Source organism: Ursus arctos, unplaced genomic scaffold (genome assembly GCF_023065955.2).
Source record: "Ursus arctos isolate Adak ecotype North America unplaced genomic scaffold, UrsArc2.0 scaffold_17, whole genome shotgun sequence".
In the NCBI taxonomy this organism is placed as follows: Eukaryota; Metazoa; Chordata; class Mammalia; order Carnivora; family Ursidae; genus Ursus; species Ursus arctos.
The window spans coordinates 38,963,317-38,989,200 of record NW_026622841.1 but is presented as its reverse complement, the minus strand read 5'-3'; the positions used below and the strand labels follow the sequence as shown (position 1 = coordinate 38,989,200).

The window sequence follows — 25,884 nt, the reverse complement described above, 5'->3', positions numbered from 1 at the left end:
AAATCTGATGCACTTAATGGTATGCGTGACTGCACAAATGATAGTCATTAGGCTGAATTACAGGCAGTTCAGAGAAGTCACTGAAGCTGGGATTCTCTATGTGCTTGGTGACACCGATTTCTTTGCCCATTTTCCACCTTGACAGGACCCGATCCAGCGGCGATCGCCATTGTGGTCAACAGCTCTCTCCAGCCTCATTTAGTTTAGTTCTCATCTCAAACACACAGGCGCTGGCAAATCTGGAGGCAAGCCTTCTCTCTCTCTCTTCGGTGGGCAGGGCCTCCAGTGGCCACTGCTTCCTCCAACGCCCGAGGTACCCAGAGTTCACCTCCCTTCCAACTGCCCCACTGCGCACATTCCTCAGAGTCCCGCAGCAGCCTTCCCATGGGCTTATTGCTCTTTCCTCTGAAATCGCATCTCTTACTGGCTGAAGGCCAAAGACGACCCAGTGACATGACGTTGTCGTGCCAGGGGTCACAGCAACATTACTATGGGAGTGGGGGAAGGAGACAGGCCTCCAAGATAAGACTGCCACCACTGGGAACACTGACAGTGTGATCAGAGAGACAGCAGGAAGAGGAAACACGAATTCAGTGGGGTGGCGTGGAGTGTGATGAGACAAACAACTCTGTTTTTTGGAGTGCTGCCTGGGCATTTCCAAGTATGATAACCCTGCTCACACCCCAATCCGGACACTTAGATAAGGACCTGAGTTTAGGATTTCCGCCATAAGTTCCTGTTTTGCTTTTGCCAGGGCACCTTTTAAAATAACCACGTAGAATGAAGCCCACAAAAAACTCAAGCGACCTCTGCCCCAACCACTCTATTTAAGTGATAGGTGCTGGCTCCCCTGCTCGGTCTCCTGCTCACTCCACCTGAACAGAGAGCTGCCCTTCCCCCAGCTCACTGCGTCCCCTTGCTTCTGGGATCTGTAAATCATTAAATCTTGTGACACTACTTCCTTTGTGGGGCTGTCCTGAAACTGAAACTTCCATCAAAACGACCCCATGGGTTTGGGTTTCACATCCCCAAAGTGGGAGCTCAGATGCTGAGGGAGCTACCTGCCAACCCCACGTGGGTGGCTTGTGCCCCATTCAGCAGGTCATAATCTGGGTCTTCTTAATACACCAGCTCCCGCTTCTCAACACAACCATGAGGATGGGGTTGTGGGTGCGGTCTGTATCCCCATACAAAGCCCTGGAGCTACAAATGGCTTACTAACTGCCTCTCAAGACCGCTCCATCTCCCTGGGAAGGAGCCCCAGCTTGCTGGCAGTCTGTGGCATTGCTGGGCACCGCTGTCTACTGTGGCGGCCAGGTGTTGCCACAAATCCCCACCCTGAATTGTCCCTGTTGTAAAAGTCAGACTCCCCTGCAGAGACGACCCCCAGCAGGCCCCAGTCTGAGGTAGGTGTGTTTCCCACGAGTCTCTAAACAAGTCCCTGCTACGTATCAGGTCTGGAGGTAACTGGTAATACTCGTATGCGTAAGTCCCAGCACTGGGTCCAGGTGAGCTAACCACGAACACCAGGGCTCTGCCTCCTTTCCCCAGGTAGGCACAGGGGATGCGGCTATCAGATCCTAGGAGCAAGGAGAGTTCCCCTAGATTAGTGCCACAAGGGGAGGCTGGCTGCTGGGCCTACGGTGGCAGTGGGTAGGACTGGGGTGTTGAGCTTCGAAAGCCTGCCCTGACACACGACAGGGGCAGCTCTACCCAGGGTATCATGGTGCTGCTGGGCCAGCACTCGTGATGCTGCCACATTCCTTGCTGCTGTTGCAAATGATCCCCCAGCCCCACAGGATATCAGGAGTCCCACCCCTGGCGTGGTATACAGCAAAACAAATTCTCACTAAAAGCAGGGCCCCTGAACACAGGATAGCAGCTCCTCCTGAGTTCCCAGAGGAGGCTGAAAAACCACCAGACCCTTGTAGGACCCCTGCTCAAATGGCCGGGGCTGTACTGAGCAGTGTGGCCTATCACCATGCCTCATCGTGGCTGCTACGTTCCTGAGGCTTGCGACACATGTCGCACTGGTGGAGGTGAACCCCGACCACTTGGAGGGTTGGTTGGGACAGCCTGGAACAGGAGGTGGCAGTGTATGAGTTAGGGAAGTGGCAACCTCCATCCCAGGTTACTACCCATACAACCAAAACGTCCAACCGCCAGTGTGAAAAGAAAGACACAAGTAACTACACAGGATAGAAATGTCAAGGTTTTCTAGAAAAATCTGCCTATGGGGAGGAGGAGAAGAGTGCTAATTGGCTCTTACAGGTCTCTGGAACTGGCTCCAAGCTCTTGGTTACAGCAGTTGAGATGCCTGCCCTAGCCAGATCGGCCAAAGACCCCAAAATTCATAATTTGTACAAAAAAAAAAAAAAAAACCCACGCAAGGTACTAAAGGCCTATTTTATTAGAAACACCTTAGAGGAGACTCCGGACTTATCACCACAGCAACAGCACTCCCAAGTGAACTGAGCTACCAAGGCAGGAGATGAAGACAAAAAAGGGAAGAGACTCTCAGGAAGAGACCTCCCCAACAAGTCTCCGGAGTCCGCAGGGATAAGGACAAGGCGGCTCCGCTTCTCCTAACGAGGGTCCGTACGGCTGGGCCCCAGGCCCATCCATCCATCTCAGTTACAACAGGTCAGGTTCACTGTGAGTGGACAAGCCTGGGTGAAGCATGCCTCCTCCTCTGTAAAACCGGGATGGATCAATGCGTATAACATCTTGCGGAACATCTTGCTTCTGCAGATTCCCCCCCCCCCCCCCCCGCACCCGACCACTTCCAACCCAGAAGGTGTCCTTGGGGCCAGAATCTAAGGAGTTCTTTTTTTTTTCTTTAAAGATCTATTTATTTCTTTCTGAGAGAGAGTAAGAGTGGGAGGAGGGGCAGAGGGAGAGAAAGAAGGGAAGCAGACTCCCTGTGGAGCAGGGAGCCCAACTCACTGGATCCCATGACCTCACTGGATCCCCATGACCCTGAGATCATGACCTGGGCCAAAATCAAGAGTCGGAGGCTTAACCGACTGAGCCACCCATGCCCCGGGTCTAAAGGAGTTCTTCTTAAAGCTCCCCTCCCCCCTTCAATTATAAGGCCATATTGTTACAAATCACTATAGCGTTAGATGCAGCATAATGGGCATTAGACGACATCAATGCTGTAGCTAGACATGAAAGAGATAATTTTCCTGAAGGCTAGATCTTATTTGCCAGTAAAGGCAAACGGCCCCTCTGCCCCTCCAGCTAGTGACCCAACAGAAGGCCCTAGGAGATATAGGGCTTCCAGGCCTCTTATCAGTCTCCCTGGAGGACTGGCTCCTGGACTCAGCTCCCTCCCACATACAATGACCAACAGGCCCCTCTGTATGGGCAGCTCTGGAGATCAGGGGTTTCTAATCCGAGACAGCTCAGACGCAAGTCAGAAGCCTTTGTTCAGGCGCTATGGGCTCCTCAAAAGACTCCCAGCCCACCACGAGGGCAAACAGAATTTCCCAGCCCTGGCAGCAGGATCTGAGGTCCCATACTCTGACCTCCAAGAGTGGACCCAGCAGTTCCCCAGAGCTTGCCTCTCCTCTGGGGGACAATCACCCATACAGCTCTCTAATTATCCACTAGGACACACATAATACATAGTCCTTCCATTCAAGCCTTCCAACAGTCTTCATATTTTTATACAATAGGCAGAAATCAGAGCTCGTTTTGGGGGTCACTATAATTGCTAGGCATGTTACCAGGCTCAAAAAAGGCTGTTTCCCCAGTTAGTGGCCTACCAAGCTGATTTACTGACCCTGTCCCCATTTGACCAGCAGAAAGGCCCCCAAGTGTCCCTATGGCTTGCCTGGCCTCTTTCTACTGCTCAACTGCTCTCACGCAGGACACTTTGCAGAGCACTACGTGATACTTGGCAGGAGGCCCCCAGTGCCCTTTACAATCTTCCATCCGCCCAGGCACCGACACCAACACCACATGGATGAGTGTGATCTCCACCCCGTCCCAAGGAGAACCACCCCCATGGTCTTGGGCCTTCAGGCCCAACCACCCAGGAGGAACCTCCAACTGATTTTGGCTTCCCTGATTAAGCAGTCAGGGTGCACTGTGGGTGCAGTGCGCTGGGGCCGTCACACATACGTGGCTCTCTGCACGTGCACTTCTTCGCTCAGCCTCCAACGCGTCTGCCTCCGTGCCAGCCCCCAAGAGTCCTGTCTAGTCACACCAACGTACTTTAGGCTCGCTGGAGCTTCCCTTAGAAATCACTGAACACAATGCCGCACATGCATCTCTCTGCCCCTCACGTCAAAACCATGCAGAATTCAACCCCGTTATATTGTGCCGAGCTCTGCGGCTATCCCTCACTGGAGCTGGGCTAGGTGCCACCGCACCGGGCACACAACAAATTATTAAGACAAACACCAACCTGTCAGCTGCCCTGCTGAACACACGGGGCTTCAACATCAAAGACTAACCCTGATACAAACACCTGATTCTCTAGCACAGACAGTTCTGGATAACCATGCCATTTTAGGTTACCTACTGGCCAGGGAAGGAGCTCTATGTGCTGGGAAGGGCCCCACCTGCTCCATGTGTATTAATAATTCTGGAAAACTTCAGACAAATTTACAAGGCATGGCCCAACAGGTACAAGTATTCCATAATCTCATCCAAGTGTTTCATCAGATACCTACTTTAACCTCATCCAGGGGCTTTGGCTTATTTTCGTGGCTGGACCCGAACAAACAGGGAGGGCAGTTACGGACAGCATTTCAAACTGTTGTTTGTCTATTGATATTATTGATGGCCATTTTTGCTTTGCTCAAGTGTTTTATGCACTGGGTGACCAAAAACCCTGCCAGTGTCCAACATCTCCACTGTCCAAATAGTGCCTATGATCTCTAAAGATTAATGCCTAGGCATCACGGGGTCAATGTGGTGAGAAAAACAACTATTGTTCTTCTGAAAAAACAATTTTGTTTTTCTGAATTGTTGCCTGGGCATTTCAAAGTATGATAACCCTGCTCACACCCCAATTCGGACACTTAGATAAGGACCTGAGTTTAGGATTTCCGCCATAAGTTCCTGCTTTGCTTCTGCTAGGGCACCTTTTAAAATAACCATGTAGAATGAAGACCACAAAAAAGTTAAGTGACCTCTGCCCCAACCACTCTATTTAAGTGATTAGGTGCTGGCTCCCCTGCTCGGTCTCCTGCTCACTCCACGTGGAACAGAGTGCTGCCCTTCTCCCAGCTCACTGCGCCCCCTTGCTTCTGGGATCTGTAAGTTATTAAATCTACTTCCTTTGTGGGGCTGTCCTGAAACCGAAACTTTCGTCAAAACAACCCCATGGGTTTGGGTTTCACATCCCCAAAGTGGGAGCTCAGATGCTGAGGGAGCTACCTGCCAACCCCATGTAGGTGGCTTGTGCCCCATTCAGCAGGTCATAATCTGGGTCTTCTTAATACACCAGCTCCTGCTTCTCAACACATGGTCTTGGGGAAAAGACCCCATGCACAGGAAGTGACGGGAAAGGGGCATATGGCCTGGAAGAGGCACTGAGCAGAGGAACTACTGCTGATGTGGTTTCCAAACAAACCTCTCAAGGTGAGCCTGTGGTCAGGGAGGACTTGGGGTCCTCCTACCACTGCACACACTGAAACTACTTTCACCTCCTTTACATACTGGATGTCCCCTTCAGGTTCCACTCAAAGAAGCATTCCTGTGCTGTGAAACCAGGAGAGGACACATCTCTCTTTACTTGTAGAGAAGTAAGCAGTCAGCCAGCCTAGCCCCCTTTATTTCATTTGTTGAGATTTCCAGGGCAACTGGAGAGGAAGGACCCACTGAGCTTCACAGAGAACCCCCAATCTTCACTCCGCACCTGTGCTAATCTGAGCTCTTCCAATGACACATGTGCTCGTTCCCCAATTAGAAATTAAAAGGTTAAGGGGCGCCTGGGTGGCTCAGTTGTTAAGCGTCTGCCTTCAGCTCAGGGCGTGATCCCGGCATTCTGGGATGGAGCCCCACATCAGGTTCCTCCGCTGGGAGCCTGCCTCTTCCTCTCCCACTCCCCCTGCTTGTGTTCCCTCTCTCACTGGCTGTCTCTCTCTGTCAAATAAATAAATAAAATCTTTTTAAAAAAAAGGAGAGAAATTAAAAGGTCGAAAAATAAATATATTTGCTGAAAACAGTGTATCTAGCAGTGCTATCAGCACGTAAATAACATAATTTATCAAGTCTTGATTTTTCACTGTTTGGAAGGCAGAAATGGGGTTAGAAAGGAAAGAGCAGGGCCCTAACTGGGGTCAAGTGGAAGCATGAAAGTCAACTGTAAGCTACCCATTAGTCCTGGCAACAAAGCCTGCACGCCAAACTATTTCTTTTATGTATGAGAAAAACTTAGTTGCACCATTGGTTATATACGACATTTACTATAATTTCTTAATGATGAATTATGCAATAATGCCACACAGTTTGGAAACCTAAATGGCTCTGGGGTCCATCAGGTACATACAGGACCAAACCACAGGCTCATGGTAGTATGCATTTGAGGTATCATATGACATGACTTAGGATATTACTTTTTCTACTAAAATACAATTTAATCTTAAAAGAATAGTCAATACATATGAATTACTTATATTTACATTTTTTCTTACATTTCAAGTAAAATTTAAGGCATATATTATCTCTAGCCAGAGAGTTGTTTTCCCTATAAATCAACAGCTTTCTGTGACTCCTTCACTGGGCTTAGGACCTATTATCTATTTTTTGGCATCTAAAGCCTAACTCTGGATACCCTGGCTTTTTATCACCACTTTGCCCTCAAATGTGCACAGTCGAACGATCTGATGACAGTGTTGAGAAAGACCTGAATTTCCTAAAGAAATAACCCATTGGGTGAATTCCACTCCGAAGTCAAATTTTTATTGTTATGATAAGAGAGCACATGCTCTCCCCCACCCTCTGGACAGCTGCCTGAGCACAGCTTGAGGCTATTCGGTTACAGCCATCTTGTCCCCAGTCACCCACTGCCCCCTTTGAAGCCAACACTAGAAACTGCCTATTCCCAATGGGGAATTACTTAGGCTTTTCAACTTCTGGAATTTTTTTTAAAAAGATTTTATTTATTTATCTATTGGAGAGACAGAGAGAGAGAAGCAGACTCCCCACTGAGCAGGAAGCCTGACATGGGGCTCGATCCTGGGACCCAGAGACCATGATCTGAGCCAAAGGCAGACGCTTAACCAACTGAGCCACCCAGGCACCCCAACTTTTGGAATTTTATGTCTGTTTACACAAGTAATTTCTTACTCAACTACTGAAGTAACCAAATCTAAGAATTCTTTTTTTTTAAGATTTTATTTATTTATTTAGAGAGTGTGCAAGCAGGGAGGGGGCGGAAGGAGAGGGAGAGAGAGACTCTCAAGCAGACGCCTCACTGAGCATGGAGCCCGATGTGGGGCTCAATCTCACGACCCTGAGATCATGACCTGAAACCAAGTGTCAGACACTTAATGCCATCCAGGCGCCCCCCAAATCTAAGTATTTTAAACACAGAGTGGTTTTTAGCCACGCATGACCAATGCCTGCACACTGGAGGGATGAATGAAAAAACGAACGAACGAATGAATGAATGGGTAGGAAGGGCAAAGCTGGCCACGTCCAAATTCTGTCTTACCTCTCTTTCTTCTGCTTCCTTTCTACCTGTGTCTCCACCCGCTGGCTCCATCAGGAGCTAAAATACATCTATAAGACATTTGTGTAAAAGGTGTCCCACATGTAGATGACCCAAAATAACAGCCCCCAGCCAGCCCAAGTTTTCATCCCCTAATCCTGCCCATAACACACAGTTCTTAACACCCAATTTTCTCCTTTGCTTATGGTTTTCTCCTGCTTTAATCTGAATGACTAACTGAAACCTGCAGGTAACAGTCTTTGCTTTTTGTCCCTACCTTTGCCTTCTAACCCACCCAATGAGCCTTTGTTCCAGCCCCCAAGGTCTCACAGCCTTTAGCACATTTTTCCGCACGGTTTTCCTAGTCCCCGACTGTTGAGAAGCTGACAACCTCCTCTAGAGTCACAGTCCACAACTATTACTTATTTCCTCAACTCTGACACATGCACTCGTTTAATGTTTCAGCACACTGACACAGGGCATACCCCACAATGGGTGCATTTAGTGTACTGCTTCTTCCTGTTCCCAAAAAGCCATCATGTAATTAATGGTGTGTCTTGTCAAGAAAATATATGCGAAGGAAGGAAGGAAGGAAGGAAGGAAGGAAGGAAGGAAGGAGGGAAGGAAGGGAGGGAGGAAGGAAGGAAAGCAAAGAAAAAAAAGAAAAGAAAAAAGAAAATACAGTATGTCATATACTCCTCCTGTGATTTCAAATGTGTTTTCTGGAACCATTTCATTGTCAAGAAATTTCCAAATGCCGCACCTCAGTGTTTTTTCTAGAAAATCACCTCACTAATCATCTTAAATGAACAAGTGTTCTTCCTTCCAAACTGTGCTAAGTGCTCACTTTCCTAGGTCTACAGTCTTGGAGCCAGGGATAAAGAAGGTGTTCCACAGACTTACACCTACACTTTACAAAAAAATGTTTACTTCCACCCCCTTTGAAGTGTATGATTGTTAATCATACCACCTTCGAATATCCAGCCCTGTTTACTGACAGGGAGGTACTCACCGCTCCCTGTCCATCATCCTTACAAACCCAGATCTGTATTCACCCCCTCAGCATCACTGTCACCCAGAACGACTGGCAGTGTCAGAGTTGAAAGCCAGTCAGCTCTGGCTTCAAGTTCTCTCTGCCAAATTCTTACTTTTTCCCATCTATCTGGTCTTCTAATAAAGCAGCTCACTAAATTTGGTGGTATGGCTAAGAATCAGCAGGCATGGCTGTTTAGAATGACGGTGACTGGCCCCATTCTCAAAACTCCTCTGTCAGTAGATAACCCTGGATCGTGTTTGCTTCATGTGAACACATTCCAAGTGCTTGAACTGCCCACCACTGAGTCCTGCCTTCCAGAGGAAGACGCTAGAACCCACTCTTCCATCCTCTCTAGCCGATAGGAGCAGTCACGTGACCACATACACCAGCAGAACAGGAGAGAACACCACGAGGACAGGGGCACTTTACAAAACTACCTTTTGGTAAAACCAGTTGGCAGAAGCTTCCAGCTTTAGGGGCACTTCTGGTCTCCAGACCCGAGCACCATGGTGGAAACTGTGACTCTGCTGAGTGAAAGCAAGAGATGCTTCGGGGGAGTCTGGGCCTCATCGCGGCCGTGCAGCCTCTCATCCTCTCTGTGGCCAGCCAGGCTTTCCGAGGACTGCCCAGTATCCTTTCACAGATACCCCTTCCCCTCAAACCAAGCCAGATTGTATTCTGGGGTTTGCAACCAGGAAACCTGACCTTCCCCGTCGATCTGAGGTTCGGCTGAGAGGCTTACACTTCTAACCAGTATCCCAAGCTCATTCTGGCACGGATGATCCCTGGGCACACTTAGAGAAACACAGCTCCGTGAGTTCTACCCAATCACAGCCCCTCGTAACAGGCTGAATGTCTGTGTTCTCTGAAATTCCTATGTTGAAATCCTAACCCTCAATATGGTGGTATTGGGAGGTGGGGCCTTTGGAAGGTGATTAGGTCATGAGGACAAAGCCTTCATAAACAGGATTAGGAGCCTTATAAAAGATATCCGAGAGATCCCTCGCCCTTTCCACCTCATGGGGACACAGTGAGAAGATGGCCATCTGTGACCCAAGAATCAGGCCCTCACCAGGCACTGAATCTGCTGCAGCTCTTTAATCTTAACACTTCCGGCCTTCCTGATGATGAAATAAATACTTAATGTTTAAGTCATTCAGTCTATGGTATTTTTGTTTTAGCAGCCCAAATGGACTAAGCCACACCTATTCGCTCACAAATATTCTTCCTTCCCCTCCCTTGCTGACCTGACACGCCTCAGCAATAACTGTCCATGCCTGAATCCTCTACCCAATAACACCAGTAAGAAAAGCACATAAGCACACACACTAACCTCATCCTAAGTGATAGTACCCAATACATTGCCTTGAACACGGTAAGCTCTCAACAAAGCAAGCATCACAATATCTGTGCATTTTGACCCCCCAGGGTAGGCGGGCTCTCTCAGCTAACCACTTAGTCACCTTTCATTTGTGATTAGGTGACTCCGCTATGACAACTTTTTAAATATTTTCTTCTCCCTTTCATGCTGCTCAGTCCTTCTTGGTCAACCTCTCATATGTATGTGGCCTCCCACTTTACTAGGAACACAGAAGCAACAGGCATGAACCCCCTTAACTTTCTCCACCTCATCGCCAAATGAACTGTACTCCTGCCTCAGGGGAGAAGCGGTTCCTACTTTCCAAGGCTAATTCCTTGACCTGAGCAGATTTCTGTTTCCTGTACATTTCTCCAGAATCTGGCTCCGTGGATACTTCCCTTCTCCTCCTTTATACTCCCCATCTCTTATCTCTCTGTAATGCCTAAAACTCGCTCAAGTCCACATCTTCCCAAAGAGTTCTTCCCTTGCCCTCACCTCCACCCGATACTTTACCCCCTTCTGCTTCCCTTTCCCACCAAACTTTTTTTTTTTTTTAATGAACTAGTTTTCACACACCTCTGGGTCACTTCTCCAGACAGTATATGTTGCCTCTTAGCCCACCCCTCTACTGAGACTGTGCTTGCTGTCGCCCTCCCCCCCTTCTTCATGCCAAATTCAAGGGCTTTTCACAGGTCGTCCTTCCACCTGCTTTGAGGTATGTCACAAGACAGAACACTCTCTCCTTGAAACACTCTTCTCATTAGCCTCTGGGACACTGTCCTCTGACTCCTCTCGGCCCATGACTGTGTGCCTTCTTCTACAGATGCCCCCTCACCCCCTGCCCCCACAAGTGCTGGTGCTCTCCAGGGACCCACCCTTAGTATCCTGTCTCACTTCCTCTATTTCCAGCCTGGATCTCGCTGATGAAATTCAGACCCCACATCAACTCTCCTGAGCTTTAAAAAGAAGGGGCCCAATGCTAACTTCCTCATTAACTTCCCATTTCCCAAATGTGATGTTTATCCTGCATTACTTGTTTCAGTGACCAGTCACCAAGCCAGAAACCTTCCCATGAGCCCTGATCTCTTAGTTGGTCACCACATCCGGCCAATGGCACCCCTGGTGCTTCTCTTTGGTGCCCTGTCCTCTCTCCAATGCCACGGTTTCAGCACTTGCTCTCATCATTCCTCTTGGCCCCCTCAGAAAGCTCCTCACTGGTCTTCCAGAGTCTAGTACTTCCCCATTCTCATCCACTTTTCAGCTCCTCATCAGAATAATCTTTCTGGATACCACCTTAGTCACATTAGTCATCTGCTTAAAGCAGTGGGGTTTTTGTTTTTGTTTTACCCTTTTTTGTCCCCAACCCTTTGAAAACTGTGCACCCTCACCCTACAGATATGCATAGAGGCCATAAATCAACCCTTAGCAAATAGGCTCAGGGGCTCTGCTCCCTCCGAGGCCTATCTCACGGATGCCCAGGGATTCACAGAACCCACATGGCCCTCAAGGCCCCTCACCTCCCTGTCCAGCCTCACCTCCCACACGCCCGACCACACACCTGCCCTAATCACAGCATACGACCCTCTGTTCTCAAAACACAGAGCCCTTCGTGCTCTGACACTGCTACTTCAGCTGCCCACTGAACGATCTTGGAAGACATCCCCTCTCACTGACGTCTCCCTTCTCCTGCTAGAATGAACCACTGACTCCTTTCATCACACAAGAATCCATTCACAGCAGTAAGCATACTGCCTTCCTCTGAGCGTGTTACCTGCTCTGGCTGGTAGACACGGGATCATATTCAGCTTTGTTTCTCCTCTGTCTGTCCCTGTGAACAACCCAGGGCCACCACATGTGGTTTACTCTAAAATGGCTCCCGTCTCTCTTTTTACAAAAACATATGCACAATGGTTTGTCACATTAAACAGTCTTTGAGCTTCTCTGAAGTGTATTTATTTACCTTTTCCCTCTTTGCTGATTTTCATTTGAATTATTTAAACTCATCTCAAAAAGTCCTTATAGCTTTCGTTATGTTCCTAAGTCTAGCAGCTATTGCAATTATCAGGTTTTTAAACCCTAAAGGGAACTATTCCACAACAGTAAGGACAAAATACATGAACATTGCTGCAAATGTATTCTAGTTGAATTAAGAATTAAAAGACAGGAAAATTCCACGTAAGGCTACCTTCATTCTGAAAAGTACACAAATGACATTTTCTAGCTCTACTTTACTCAGAAAAATCAAAACATCCACCCTAAGCACTTATTATTTTTAACCTCTAGATAAAGTGAAATTTCTACTTTGTTAGCATGGAGAGTCTCACATAAATTTTAAAAAGCTGAAAGTGGATTAAGCCCTCTGGAAAATCTATAAATACTAACACTGACAAAGAAGTCATTCATAGTGTATAAATAACACACATTAAAATAGGTTTTAGAGTGTAACTGATTGAATGTAAAACATTGCTGAAATCCATGAAATCAATTTTATCTGAATTCCAACTGGAAAAGTTCCAACTTTATCTTTATGGCAATGCAGTGTTGCTAGCCCCATTGTTACACTAGAGAAAAATTTTTTAAAAAGTTATAGCTAGATAATCAAACACCAATTTTAAGCCTTAACTTCACTTTTGGTGAATGTAGGAAAATTAAGTATCATCATACTTGCACAGTTTTCATCAAAGGAGAACTTCTTCCTACACAGACTTCCTTTAACTATTATTTAGGGAGGTATTGTATTCAGTTATTTTGTATGATATTATAAGATTTTATACTTAGGTATTTTAGTATGCTGTTCTCTATGACAGATGGAAAATAATCCTGTTAATTAAAAATCAATTTGGGATGTATAGCTAAGTATAGAACCCCTTAACTCCACCCATTTCTCCTGGGTTTCTCATACCCCCTTCGTCATTACAAAGTCTGGCACCCTCAAAGCAGTGAGAAAGAAAGGGAATATCAAACTAATGTCTATCAAGCTTCAAGCACTACACTTCTTTGTAGCCTTGCAACACTGTGAAATTGATATTACACTCCCATATTTTACAGATAGGTAAAGTGAGGCTCCCCTTTGCAGAGGTCACATGACTAAGTGAAGGGGCTCTCCTGGATGGTCCATGCAAGGCCCTCTTGCAAGAAGTCTCATTACACTGGCTGTACCCATAGCCCCTTTCTAAGTAGTTATGGGTATGTGGCTGATTTTCTAACTGGACATGGGGTTGCTGATGGACCCAAAGCCAGCAGCCCATGCGGACGCCTTCTGTGAAAAGGTGGCTTGCCAAACCAATGTGATCCTCTCTTGTGAAAACACAAGACTGACGGAAGCAGTGATAAGGAACAGTAGCACCAGGACATTCAGAGAAAAGGCGGCGCCTAGCAGCCCTGACACAATCCCGCAAGCCCTAGGACAGGAGCAATAACAAGTTATGGGCCTGGAGGAGGACAGGGCTAGTAGGAAGGCCTGGCAGGCAGATGCTTTTAAACAGAGTTTAACTAGTACCCATAAAGCAGTAATTAAGAAAATGGCAACTACACCAAGAACAGAAAGATTTCCTAAAACTATAAATCCTTGAATATGCAAATTATGAAAATGAAATCATTGTAATCAATATTTCAACAGAACATTACTTAGTGGTTTCGGTACTACACAGACAAACATTCATTTTTAGAAAACCAAGGCTACAATAACAAAGTCATGACAAATGTAGAGCCACAAAGATCACAGCTTCATTCTCTACTATAAGACAGCAAAGAGAGAGCAAGACTAGAAGCAAGCAGGAATTTTTTGTAAATACTCATGCCCCCTGTCAGGTTAATAAAATCACTTATGGGTTGGGACCAAGAATTATAAGAGTTCCCCAGGCTCAGTATAGCCAGGATCTATTCTAGATTAGTTGGTCTCAAAGTGTGGGCCAAGGATCACTAGCACCTAGGAACTTGCCAGAAATGAAAATTCTCAGACCCTCCTCGAGATCTACAGAGTCTGAAACTCTGACGGTGGAGCCCTACAATCTCTATTTTAAAAGACTATCCAACTGATTCTGATGTACACTCAACTGAAAAAATCCTACAAATATGCCAGGCAAAGGCTAACTTCCTCAATAAAGAATACTCATGTGAAGACATAAAAAACACATTCAGATAGGACTTTAGAACCCAAGGGCAAACAAGCAATTCAAAAGGATGTTTATTTAAATTTTAATTACATAAAAGTCAACATACAAACTTACATATAGAGTCTGCTTAAAATTAGGGGCAAGGGAATAGACAAAGGAAAAAACGCCAAAATGATTAGCCCTGCGGCTTCTGGGTGATTACGGTGGGCTTTCTGATGAGGATGGACTGTCGTCATAATTTTGAAAAAATATATACATTTAAAATTCCCTATCTTGATCTCTATCTCATATTATACACAAAAGTTAAATACAAAACGGTAAAACTGTTAGAAGGAAATAAGAGTATTTGTATGGCCTTCAAGTAATAAGGAAAGCTTTCTTAAGACCAAAAAGCTTTAAATAACATGATTGATATACTTGGAAACATCATAACCTTAAACTTCTATAAAAGATTCCATAAACAAAATGAAAAGACAAGCGAGGGACTCTGAAAAACTATCAAACCACATACAGCAGACAGTAGGTCACCGCTGGAATATATGTAAAGAACTTCCATCAATTAATATGAAAACCTAATTAACCAATATGGAACTGATAAAGCCCACGACTGAGTCACAGGAGAGAAAATTCAAAACCACTCACAAACATATCAAAAGTTACTCAAGGGGCCTGGGTGGCTCAGTCGGTTAAGTGTCTGACTCTTGATTTCGGCTCAGGTTGTGATCTCAGGGTCCTGAACCCCTGTGTCGTATTCGGCTCAGCACTCAGTGGGGAGTCTGCTGGAGATTCTCTCTCCCTCTCCTCTGCCCCTCCCCCTACTTGTGCTCTGCTCTCTCTCTCAAATAAATAAATAAATCTTTAAAAAAAAGTTACTCAAACCCACTAGTAATAAGAAAAGTGAAAATTCCAACAACGGATATCACTTTTTATCTAACAGGTTAGAAAAAATATTTTTATCAGACTAGTAAAAATTTTGCAGTCCATCCCTATCAACATGGTACATTCATGTTTGCTGTTGGGGATATAAACTGACCAGCTGCTTTGGTACAAACCCAAGCAGCCTACACACCAACTCCAGTTTAGGTATGCATGCCCAGCACATAGGCACCACACACAGACACTGTACTACGCTGCTCCCTAGAACATTACTTTGTGAGAGCAAAAAAGTGGAAATAACCTAAATTTCCATCAGCAGAGAAAACGGTAATTGAAATGTGGTATATTTATTCAAGGGTGTACTACACAGTAGCTAAGGAAAATAAATAGATCGATATGCATTGACATGGATAGTTCTTAAAAATTAAGCAAGCAAATTATAGAAAGAATTGTAATTTTAAGACCATTTATATAAATTCTTAAAACTTTTGCATCATTATAATTTTCTATCTAAGCATCTATTTATGTAAGAAATAATTTTAAAATTACCTGTAAGAATACCTATCAAACTCACAATAGGGGTTACTTCTGGGCAAAGGATGAGTTTTTTCTTCAGCTTTTCAATCGCCCTCCCCCTCCAAAAAAAACCGCTTTCTCAAAAAAAGAACAATCAGGTAACATGCTACGTAACATAAACATTACCACCCACAGTCATGATCTGAGTGTGGCGTGCCCAAACCATGTGGTTTTTATTATTTTATTATAACACAAGCAAACAGTTAAGTCAAAACTAGATGACACTTACGCATATAAGGCAGTTTTTCTGGGCACGGTAGATATGGTGAATATGTGAAGTTTTCCGGAAGATATGTTGTTGTTTGAACAAGATAATCACTTGAATTATTGCCTTCGGGATAATCTTGGAGAGAGAGAGAAAAAAGTTACAACCAAAAAACTGCCTTTTGCTTTGCTCCTAGTATGAGATATGTCACTATCACTGTAAGAAGACCTGCTATACGCAATCTGTACTTACGGGCAATTATCTATAAAGAACCAGAGGAAAGCAAATGCAGCCGCCGTGGCTGCTCTCCCGTTCACCCGTCACTGCTACTGGAAAGGACCTCTGAGCGTGACTTCCCAAGGGAACTCGCGGACAAGTCTAGAGAACAGCCTGGCCTCATCCGTGCACACATACAGAGCAGGGTCATCCCCGACCCTATGAGAGCACCTGCTCCCATCCCTCCCCTGGCTGAGCAAGATCAAAAGGGATTGGGGAAGTACACCCGGGAATCCCCTCCGCTAGCAATGGCCAAGGGTATCCTGGGCGACCACAGAGCCACGGCACAATGCTTCTAGTAACCAAGGGGCTGAGGGGTGGGAGTAATGTTTTCTCACCACCCCACACTTAAAAAACTGAGATTTACCCACTCAACTTACTTCTGTAACGCGGTCCATTTTAAATCTTTAAGTTCCCAACTCATAGGCTGCAGTCCCTGGGGAGCCCTGAGCTGTGTATTACATTAGGTCCGTTATCTTTAGATACTGCAAGTTAATACAGCATGGAAGACACTGGTTAGAGCACCACAGTCAAATGTGGAGTTCAACTCCTTGCTCCAACATGCACGAGATTTGTGGTACAGGGCAAGACAATGTGGTTTCTCTTCTCTGCCTACCGCATGTAGTCATTTTCAGATTTCGGAAGAGAAATGCACAAATTGCTTAGAACAATCCCTGGCCCATATACCTATTCAGTGGCTGGAGCTATGAGTGACTGGTACAGAGCCCTGCATGTGACTTAACCTGGGACATTCAGAACTTTAGAAATTCTGAACTTGGAACCAAAGAGGTGATGTTTTAGCCCTTTCTGGAACAAGGTTCTGAGATGCAAGTCTGAGAACCGTGACCTGCCAGTTTCCTCTATGTCAGAGGAAGCCAGTCCAAGAGAATGAGACCAACGTGCAGTAAGAGATAAGACATGGAAACAGCTGATTAAACTAGTGTCTCCTGGATCATAAACCGTGTACCCACAGGAAATGAAGCTCTAGCAGACACTTTAGGAAAATGCAAAGCTATCCTCTCAATCTCCAGTAATCTGCTCTGATGACGGAATTATTCCTATCTGAACTGGTCTGCACGCAGAGAGATAAGAAAGAGGAGAACAGGCATATGACTGGAAAGAGAGGCCTGTCTGGCATGACCAGCAAGCAAAAGGCAAAAGGTAAAAACCACATACCTTACTAATCTGTAAAAGCTAAACCCTCTCCCTAGGGAAGAATGGTAGAATCCTGGCAATTGAACATGAAGTATATGAGAAGAGTCAAAGAACACTAAACACCGACCCTGCACACCTTTTGCCTAACACAGATATTCACTCATCATCAAAATGGACTTGACAGGGGATGCAGCCTGGGCTCCACGATGGACCTTCCAAGCCAAGGCACGCCTGCGGGAAGGGACCCTGCAAAGGATGCTAAGCAGAGGGTAAAGGGTCCCGGTACCAACGAGGACTCAGAAGCTGGAGGAAAAGGTCCAATTCCAAAGGACTGCATGGAAATCCTAGTTATAAACTTGGCAGACCATGGGGGAGGTTTTTAAGATAAGTGTATGTATTGCCAGGAAACCCCAAGATGATAAGTAGGGCCGAATGATGTACAACCGCTAAGGCCTATTCCAGGAAGTAGGAAAGTGGGAAAGCCCCAGTGCCAGAATGCTCCCGAGAGCTCTCTCCAGAGCAGCCGTGGAAAGCACTTCACAGGAAAATCCTCCGAGCCGAAGGGGAAGGGGTATTCAGTGGACACTAATTGCTTTGTAAGCCCAGGGACACACCAAGAGCATAGAGACCCCTCTAGCAGTCCATACTCTGTATGTCCCCCATATACATTCAAAAGATTTAAAGATACTGAACATAAAATAAATGTAAGTCCATTAAAGTTCTGATTCTTTCCTTTAGATGCTTTTTAAAAATATATCTAGATATAGATCAAATTCCAAGTTATATTCAAAAAATGTTTCCACATTTCCGGGGACTCCTACTATACCAGGCAGCTACTACAGTCCATGCGTTTGCAGGAGCTAAACACAGAAGATAAATAAGGTTGTCCCCGGCCTTTACGTGTTCTGAAGATTCATTTTCTTATAATCCTGAGGCAGATAAATATTAACATTCTCAAAATTCTCAAGTATTTCTTAATGTCAGGTAGTTAACTTTAGATAAGAGTATTTTCTTGTTTTGCATAATTAATCTTGCGATTAATGTTTGGGCCCCTTCTCTTAGCCACATGCTATGATTTATAAATCTACATGCAACTCAGAGATATTGTAAGCTCTCTAGACATTTCTGCAAAACAAACTGCTAATGGAAGCTCCCCCTGGGGAGTCTGATGGCAGCAGAAGGCCTAGAGGACTGTTTCACTTTTTATTTTAGTGCTAGAATGACTGAGTCTTTCACAAAAGAATCCATGCATCTCTTTGATCAATTTTTAAAGGACTAAATTGAAAACAAAACAAAACAAAACAAAACTCAAAGACATGGAAGAGCAGTATATTCACTTCCTTCAAATACAAAGTTTTGGGGCTAAACGTGTTATTCTTGGCCAAATAATTACAAATGACCCTAAGGACCAGCTCACTGCCAGACTTACAGAGGGTCTCTGCGCTCCTTGGGTACTATGTCCAGTGGTGCTTATGTCATACCAACGTATTATGTGTAAGTCTATCCACCCACCCCCTGCCACTAGTCTGAATACCTATTTTTTTTTAAATCAAATTGCCTTTGATTTCCAGTATCTAACGAAGTATCTACAACATGGTAAAAACTTACTGTAAATGAACACGTCACAACTGATCTTTCAGCCAACAATAATTTAAGCTTTTGGAGACTACACTATAATAAACCCACAAAATCATTATTCCCACAAAAGTGCTTGGATCCAGCAGGTATAACCACTGCTTTCAAAATCAGGAGTTTTAAAAGGTTACGCATGATAGATGCACTTGAGACGGGATCTACCACAACCGCTTTAAAATGTAGACATTATTTCATCTAATGAATGGATGGATGAAAACACAATGAGTTCTGGCCCCCAGCCTTCTTCCTCTTTTCTAGAGCCACACCTGAAGAAAGGAGAAACAGAGAAGAATGAAAAATGAAAACTGCTGGACAGGTCCCCTCCTCAGCTCTCACTGGACCTTATCACTTATAAGAAAAGAAGAACAGCACCAAATCAGGCTCTCAAGGGCTTTGTTCTTCCTGCAAAAGGCAGCTTAAAGCAGGTACAGAAACTCAGTGAGAATTCTAGTCTGTTTACCACTGGCTTACTGTGTCAGTCTGGCAGTGTTTGAGCATTCAGACCACACAGCCATCAAACGAGGAAGTGTGCTCAGCTATTTCTAACAAACCTACCAGTTCTAACATTGCATGACCCTTATCATCTGCTTTGGTAATTATTCACTGATTACATCGTATTTCCTTAATTTGCCTAACTCCATAGCTACAGGGCAAAGCATCATTTGATTATGGGTATGTGATTTCTTTGCAAAAATATTATACGTAGTATCTATTTACATTTGGTGCTTCAGAAAGTCAGGTACAAGGTTAAAAACCCCTTTTTGAAATCAAATGTATTTAGAAATATCACAACCTATTTGCCATCCAGTGCTAAATTTTAAATGAGTCAGTACATATTAATCAATTCCCCTAGAGTTCAATTAGCTCTTAGTACACCTTATTGGCAGGTGATATCTATATAAGTCTGTGCAGAAATAACCAACTACATTATAAGTAACTGTGTATGCTTCCATCTCTCTCAAAAGCCTAGAGATCCTCATACAAAGAGAGGATGTTCTTCTTAATGCTATGTCTCCAAGTAGCTAGGTAAGAATACTGACTACATGAATTGTTCAGTATACATGAACACAGCAGAGTCTCAGAGTTGCCTACTCAAATTCCATTTTCCCTTTCTCCTAGGTAAGAGAACCCCAATTTCATTCAAAGCACCAATGCACACAGCTCAAAGAGCATAATTTACAGTCCCTACAACAAAGTTCTGGCCAATGCAAAGTAAGCAGAAATACCACGTGAAACTTCTGGGAAGTCTCCTTAAAAGGGTCCCTCTGTTCTTCTTCCCTCTTCCTTTCCTCCTTCTTACTGACCCAAGTACAAATAGGAAGACTGGAGCCCCACAACAACCTTCGAAGACTATAAAACTCCATGACAGAGTAGAAGATAGAAGGCGTGTGGAGACTTTCTCCACGATGGCCCCAGACATCCAACTCCCAGATCTCTTTCATAGAAGAACATAAAGTCCCATGGGCTTAAGCCACTGCAACTGGGTCTCTCTTACAACCAAATCCAATGCCTAGCTGATACAATGATGGACTGTCTCTTGTGAACCGTTTTACCACCAGTAAAGGAACCATGAGAAAAGTTTTCAAAGGTTCATAAAAGTAAGCCAACTCTAATCAAAGTAGGCGGTAGCTGCTTTGTCAGTATTGAAACTATGAGTTGGTAAGTGGAAAAGTGGATTTCCCTTTTTCTTCTCTTCCAGTTGTGGGGTGTGAGGTGAGGGGAGAGTTTGTCTTGACCCAGTAATCAATTCTCCTAATCAAGTTCAACTGAGTTCCCACATAAAACTTATTCATGCCCCAGGAAAGGAACTCAATTATGCACAGATACCCAGCACTCCCTTCTATGAATACAGTCATCCAAGATGCTGAGTATTTCTGTTCAGTTAAGTGAACTTTTAATGAACACTTTCACAATCAACTTATTCAACCGGGACAAGTCCTAAAGAAGCTTTTATAATGTTTAAACTGCTCCTAACATTGACCTACTATTCAGAAGACCAATGAAAACAAGACCAGTTAATGAGATTTTGACAATACTATTAACATATCAGGTACAACAACAGTCTTTCTAAAAGAAATTTCTTTCAACTTAAAAGGGAGAAAACAAGAGTGTTTTGATTTGTGGCATCATAAAACAAATCAGGCAAATGACTAGAATGGATTTTGCAGAAGCACGTGGGAAATTAAATTAAGAATCAATTTGAAGTCTTGAATTTTTAGAAGGGTAAAACTATTACCCACCTTAACACACATTTGAAGAATGAACATCTACGGTTGGCAGATAGGGACTTCCTATTAATTGTGTGTGTGTCTGTGTGTGTGTGTGTGTATCGGTCTGTCATTTACAGTGGTACAATGGAGAACTGTTGACACAAATGAAATCTTTAATTCTAACTGTCTAAAATGAGACTATAGAGGACGCAACAAGTGACAACCCGTTATTGAAACCTTGAAGGAACATGTAATAACTTCAGGAAACACTGCAGAGAGACTGCCACATGGGAGTCTGAGCGTTCTTCCACAATAGTTCCATCTATCTGCATCAGTTCTGCCTTCGTTCAATCACTACTTTGGCCTATTACTTGGCTTTAACCTCATGTGATTCTGATGGACATTCTACTTCCAGATAATATTTTTCAAAGACAAGAGCAGCTACGGATTTCCACTTTTATATAATTTCCCCTTAAGCCCCTTAGAGGCCATAAAATTATTACGAATCTTCTATAATTAAAAACAAGAAGTATTTTCTAAACATGGTTGGAAAAACATTTTAGGAGTTAGAATGGGCATAGAGATGGCAGAATGACTAATATGGACAAATTATTCTCTGTGGTTGATTTTTCTTAACTACCATAGGTGAGCTGAAAAAGCATAAGCTGCTTTTTGTATTTTATGTTTCCAAGAGTTAACTTTAATAAAAAGAATTAACTTAAGTGTCTTTATACAAAACTCCCATCACCACTGTGAGAACACCTTTACACATCCTAAAACATGGACAGCCCTGGCTCAAGCGGCAATAGAATCTCCCAGTACACTCAGTAGGAGACACCTTCATCTTTAATAGGAGCCTTACAGGCCAAACCAGAGCTTGAGAGATTTGGTTTACTTCTTTTGACTACAAAGGCAAGGAGGAGAAACAAAGCACAATTAAGAAGCAAGCAATCTTACCTGTCCCGTTGAGGGTAGTGTTTTTATTTGTGTACAGCCTGATCATATGTCCTATTGTTTTCACATTTTCTCTCAACATTATTCCTCGAGCTTGCACCATAAAGAGATATGTGTTGGCTAAAAAAAAAAAAAAGAGAGGAAATATCATAACTCGGTAAGCTTTTTTTTAAATTTAATAACATAATATTCAGACTAGGGAACTACCCAATTAACCCAAACTGACTCAATTAACATGTCCAAAGGGAAAACAGAAATATAAAATGACTATTTCCCATTATCAAAAACTTAGAAGAACAGGGGTGCCGGGCAAGCTTTCAAACAGAAGAGCATCCATGCAACTCTTGATCTTGGGGTTGTAAGTTTGAGCCCCATATTGGGTGTAGAGATTTCCTTAAAAAAAAAAAAAAAAAATCTAAAAAAAAAAAAAGAAACCAAAAAAACAAACTTACAAAAACAAACTGCTTTTTTTAAAAACAATAAAAATGAAAAATTCAAGTAGTAATATCCACCAAACAGAATGAGACTAGCTGAATACCATAATGAATTCCTTTATCCATAAATAATTTTCTACCATAAAATATACTTTAAAATTTCAAAAAGGCATTTTATTACAAATATACAATCTATAGTATACTTTCTCTAATTCCATATTAACTCCCTCGAACCGAAAACTCCACAAGGGCAAGGATTCCTTATCTAATAGTAAATATATCATAAATCACCATAGTATCTAGTATGAATATGAATCTTCCAATGGATCTTGCAGATTCTCAATGTGTTTGGGCAAGGAGAGTTAGGGGGCAGAATGACCTAGAATCAATATCTATTTTGGCAATTTCTCTCTACTAAGTTAATTACTTAGCCCTTTTGCACCCCCGTCCATCACAAATCTACCTACCAAGATTGTAAAAGCAGACAAATCACAATCAGTGTGCATTTTCAAGTGGGTACATTTAATTCTTTGTGGTAAGTGCTTCAAAACTAGGCCCCTAATTTCTTGCTTTGGGAGAAATTGGTAAATTTACAAAGATGACACAAATCTCTGCCTTTTGAGATGTCAGGGCTCCTCAGAGAAGCATAGAAGTAATCAAAAGATCCTCTCTTTCTGGTTCTGATTCTGTGAGCACAATGCCTAGCTCTGGACCACTCATCACTGAATCTCAGTGTCCTCACCTAAAAAAGGCAGTATTGCATGAGATGTTCTCTAAAGCCCTTTCTACTTTCAGTTCTCCAAGCATACAGCCAAAAAACCATAAACTCCACTCATTCAAGAGGAGGGCGATCATTTTCATGGCAAAACCGTGTAAGGCTCAGTTAATGACTCTTTCAATTTTAAAATAAGCTGCCCCCGAACATTGTAATGACACTCTCAAAAAATGAATGCCAAGTCAAAAAATCTTAAATGCCAACTAATTTTCTGGGCCCTGCTCTACTTCCTTGAGATGCTACAGAGACATGAGCAAACTGTGATGTTTACTACCGCCTTTCCCATTTTTTAAAAGATTTTATTTAATTATTTGAGAGATAGTATGTAAGAGAGAGAGCACGCATGCATGCACAGGAGTTGGGGGGGGGAGCAGACTCCCCACGGAGCAGAAAGCCTGATGAGGGGCTCAAACCCCAGGACCCCAAGATCATAACCCAAGTTGAAGGCAGACGCTTAACCGCTTTACCAACTGAGCCACCCAGGCACCCCTGTCCTTTCCCATTTTTAATGTAAATTTTAACTTGCTCAAAGTACAAAAGACAGAATAAATAAAACTAATAGAAGAGCAGAGTACAATGACCCTTCTTCTCCTTTTACCTTCATTCCCAAACAGAGAAAACAACAGAAATCCAAGCTTCACATAAGTTTTACTTCGATCATTTTTAAGAGCGTGTCTACATCCTCTCTAGAAAGCAGTCCTATAATTAGATATAACTTGTTTAGGCTTGAATTTATTACACCCGTGGGGTTACAAATACAAGTTTTTATTACATTTTTGCTCTTGAGCAGACTTTAAAAGAAGAAAAGAGACAAAATGAAAAATGAAAACAAAAAGAAGAGCCAACCAAAAATGTAGGAAAACATTCAATAAAAGCCAACTAATATTAGCAGAAGCCGAGATCTAAAATTCCACTGAAATGATGCAGGGGAAAACCATCAAATAGAAAACGAATGCCAACTGGTTTACAACACCTTGGATCACTGAATCCTAAAGTTATATATGAAATTTGTTATCAGTGATCTAATATCTTCTGACATTTGCTCTGCACCAAAACATGGAAAGGACCGGTCATGGGGCAGCAGAACTGAGCCGCTGGAAACAATACTGGCCCAAGCAAGGAAAGTGCACTCCGGTGCGTCCTGGAAACTGAACTTTTTTAAAACTACATACCTTTTACTTTTAACACACCTATTCATATAAAGAATATTGTCTGACATCGTGAAGCTAAGTCAGATTTAAGCAGCAAAGAAAAAATCTGGTATAGAAAAGAATCACCAAAGCCAAGTTATCCTAAAAACTTCCAAAACACCAGGTAACAAACCTGTTGGGGGCGGGGGGGGGGGGGGAATGATGACTGATGGCAACTGTGACAAAGGTGAACCATTTGCCAAAACAATGCATTTACTATTCATTAGCTGGATGGAGAAAAAATTAAGGAATGCAAGACACCAAGCTCTCCAAATGGAGAATCTGTTAGTTTATCTTAAATCATTTACAGCTAATTGAGTTACATTCCTTAGGTTAATGGTCCTCATGGGTTTAATCCCTAAAGATCAAAACCCATTAGGGAATGAAGCTGTTTTGTTTAAATAGAGTCGTTGTTAACAGGAAGAATGAGATGTGTCAAAGTATGGCAAGGCACACTAAACCAGTATGAGAATGGTTCCAACTGTCTGATTTCTAAACACCCTAAACTGTTAACCCACACTCAAATAACTATATGACGGCTAGTTACCATTAATATAAAATGTAACGGCTTATTGGCAAACCAACCAGGTGGAGGAAATCGTTGTCTAAAATTTCTATTCCAAGTAAAAGAAACTGCATTTCAGAAAATAGGGAAATCTTTCTCAGCCTTACCCTTTGGTCTTGAGACAACTCAGAAATACATTAAAAACTACCACTGCTTAATTAAAATCATGCCCTGTTCTCTAATTCAGTTAATCTGCTATTTGCCTCTTCTTTGTGAGACATAAATTTAACTTACCTAGTTCTGCTTTTTGGGGCAGAGGGGAAGGAATACATTCAACTTAAAAAAAAAAAAACCTTCAAAAATCAAGTTTATAACAGCTTCTAGACATCCTACCTTGAGTTTTCAAGGCAAGACATTTATGAACTTGCCTCATTCTCCACTTAAGAAAACTAAGGAACGCACTTGTTAGTACTGTGTCTCCCCATCCCTTTCCACATCCAGCTTTGTTCAGTGAAAAAAGTATTCCAGATAAGGAGAATGTGCCAGTCTGCAGTGACCTGGAAAGCTTTCCTGAGCTTCGAAGACTTTGGACACAACATCCCCCTGGTCCCAATACCCCGTTGCTGACCTCTACGATACACTGCCGTAGGTCCGTTAACAAAAAAGAAATCCAGCGAGGAGCTGATTCTGAGAGGGAGATTATGTAGTTAGGTGCACTGTAACTGCAGGACTGGAGCTAAGAAAGAAGGGCAAGAAATACAATTTGGAGTGACATTCATGTAAGAGTGGCAACTACCATGCTGAATCACCATAAGAAAAAATTATCCAGAAAACGGGTAAGAAAGTAAAGTTCGGACACACCGAGAGAGGGGTGCCTGGGTGGCTCAGTCGGGTAAACGTCTGCCTTCGGCTC

General features: G+C 43.5%; 1 protein-coding gene across 1 annotated transcript in view; it reads right to left on the bottom strand.

Moving 5' to 3' along the window:
• The window catches only part of B4GALT6 (beta-1,4-galactosyltransferase 6), a 66,120-nt gene that overhangs the window by 21,762 nt on the left and 18,474 nt on the right, over window positions 1–25,884 (bottom strand). Inside the window, exons 2-3 of the mRNA XM_026496149.4 lie at window positions 22,071–22,187; window positions 15,862–15,975 (exon numbers count right to left, since the gene is read on the bottom strand). Coding sequence (XP_026351934.1) covers window positions 15,862–15,975; window positions 22,071–22,187 — 231 coding nt within the window. The remainder of the gene's footprint in view (window positions 1–15,861; window positions 15,976–22,070; window positions 22,188–25,884) is intronic.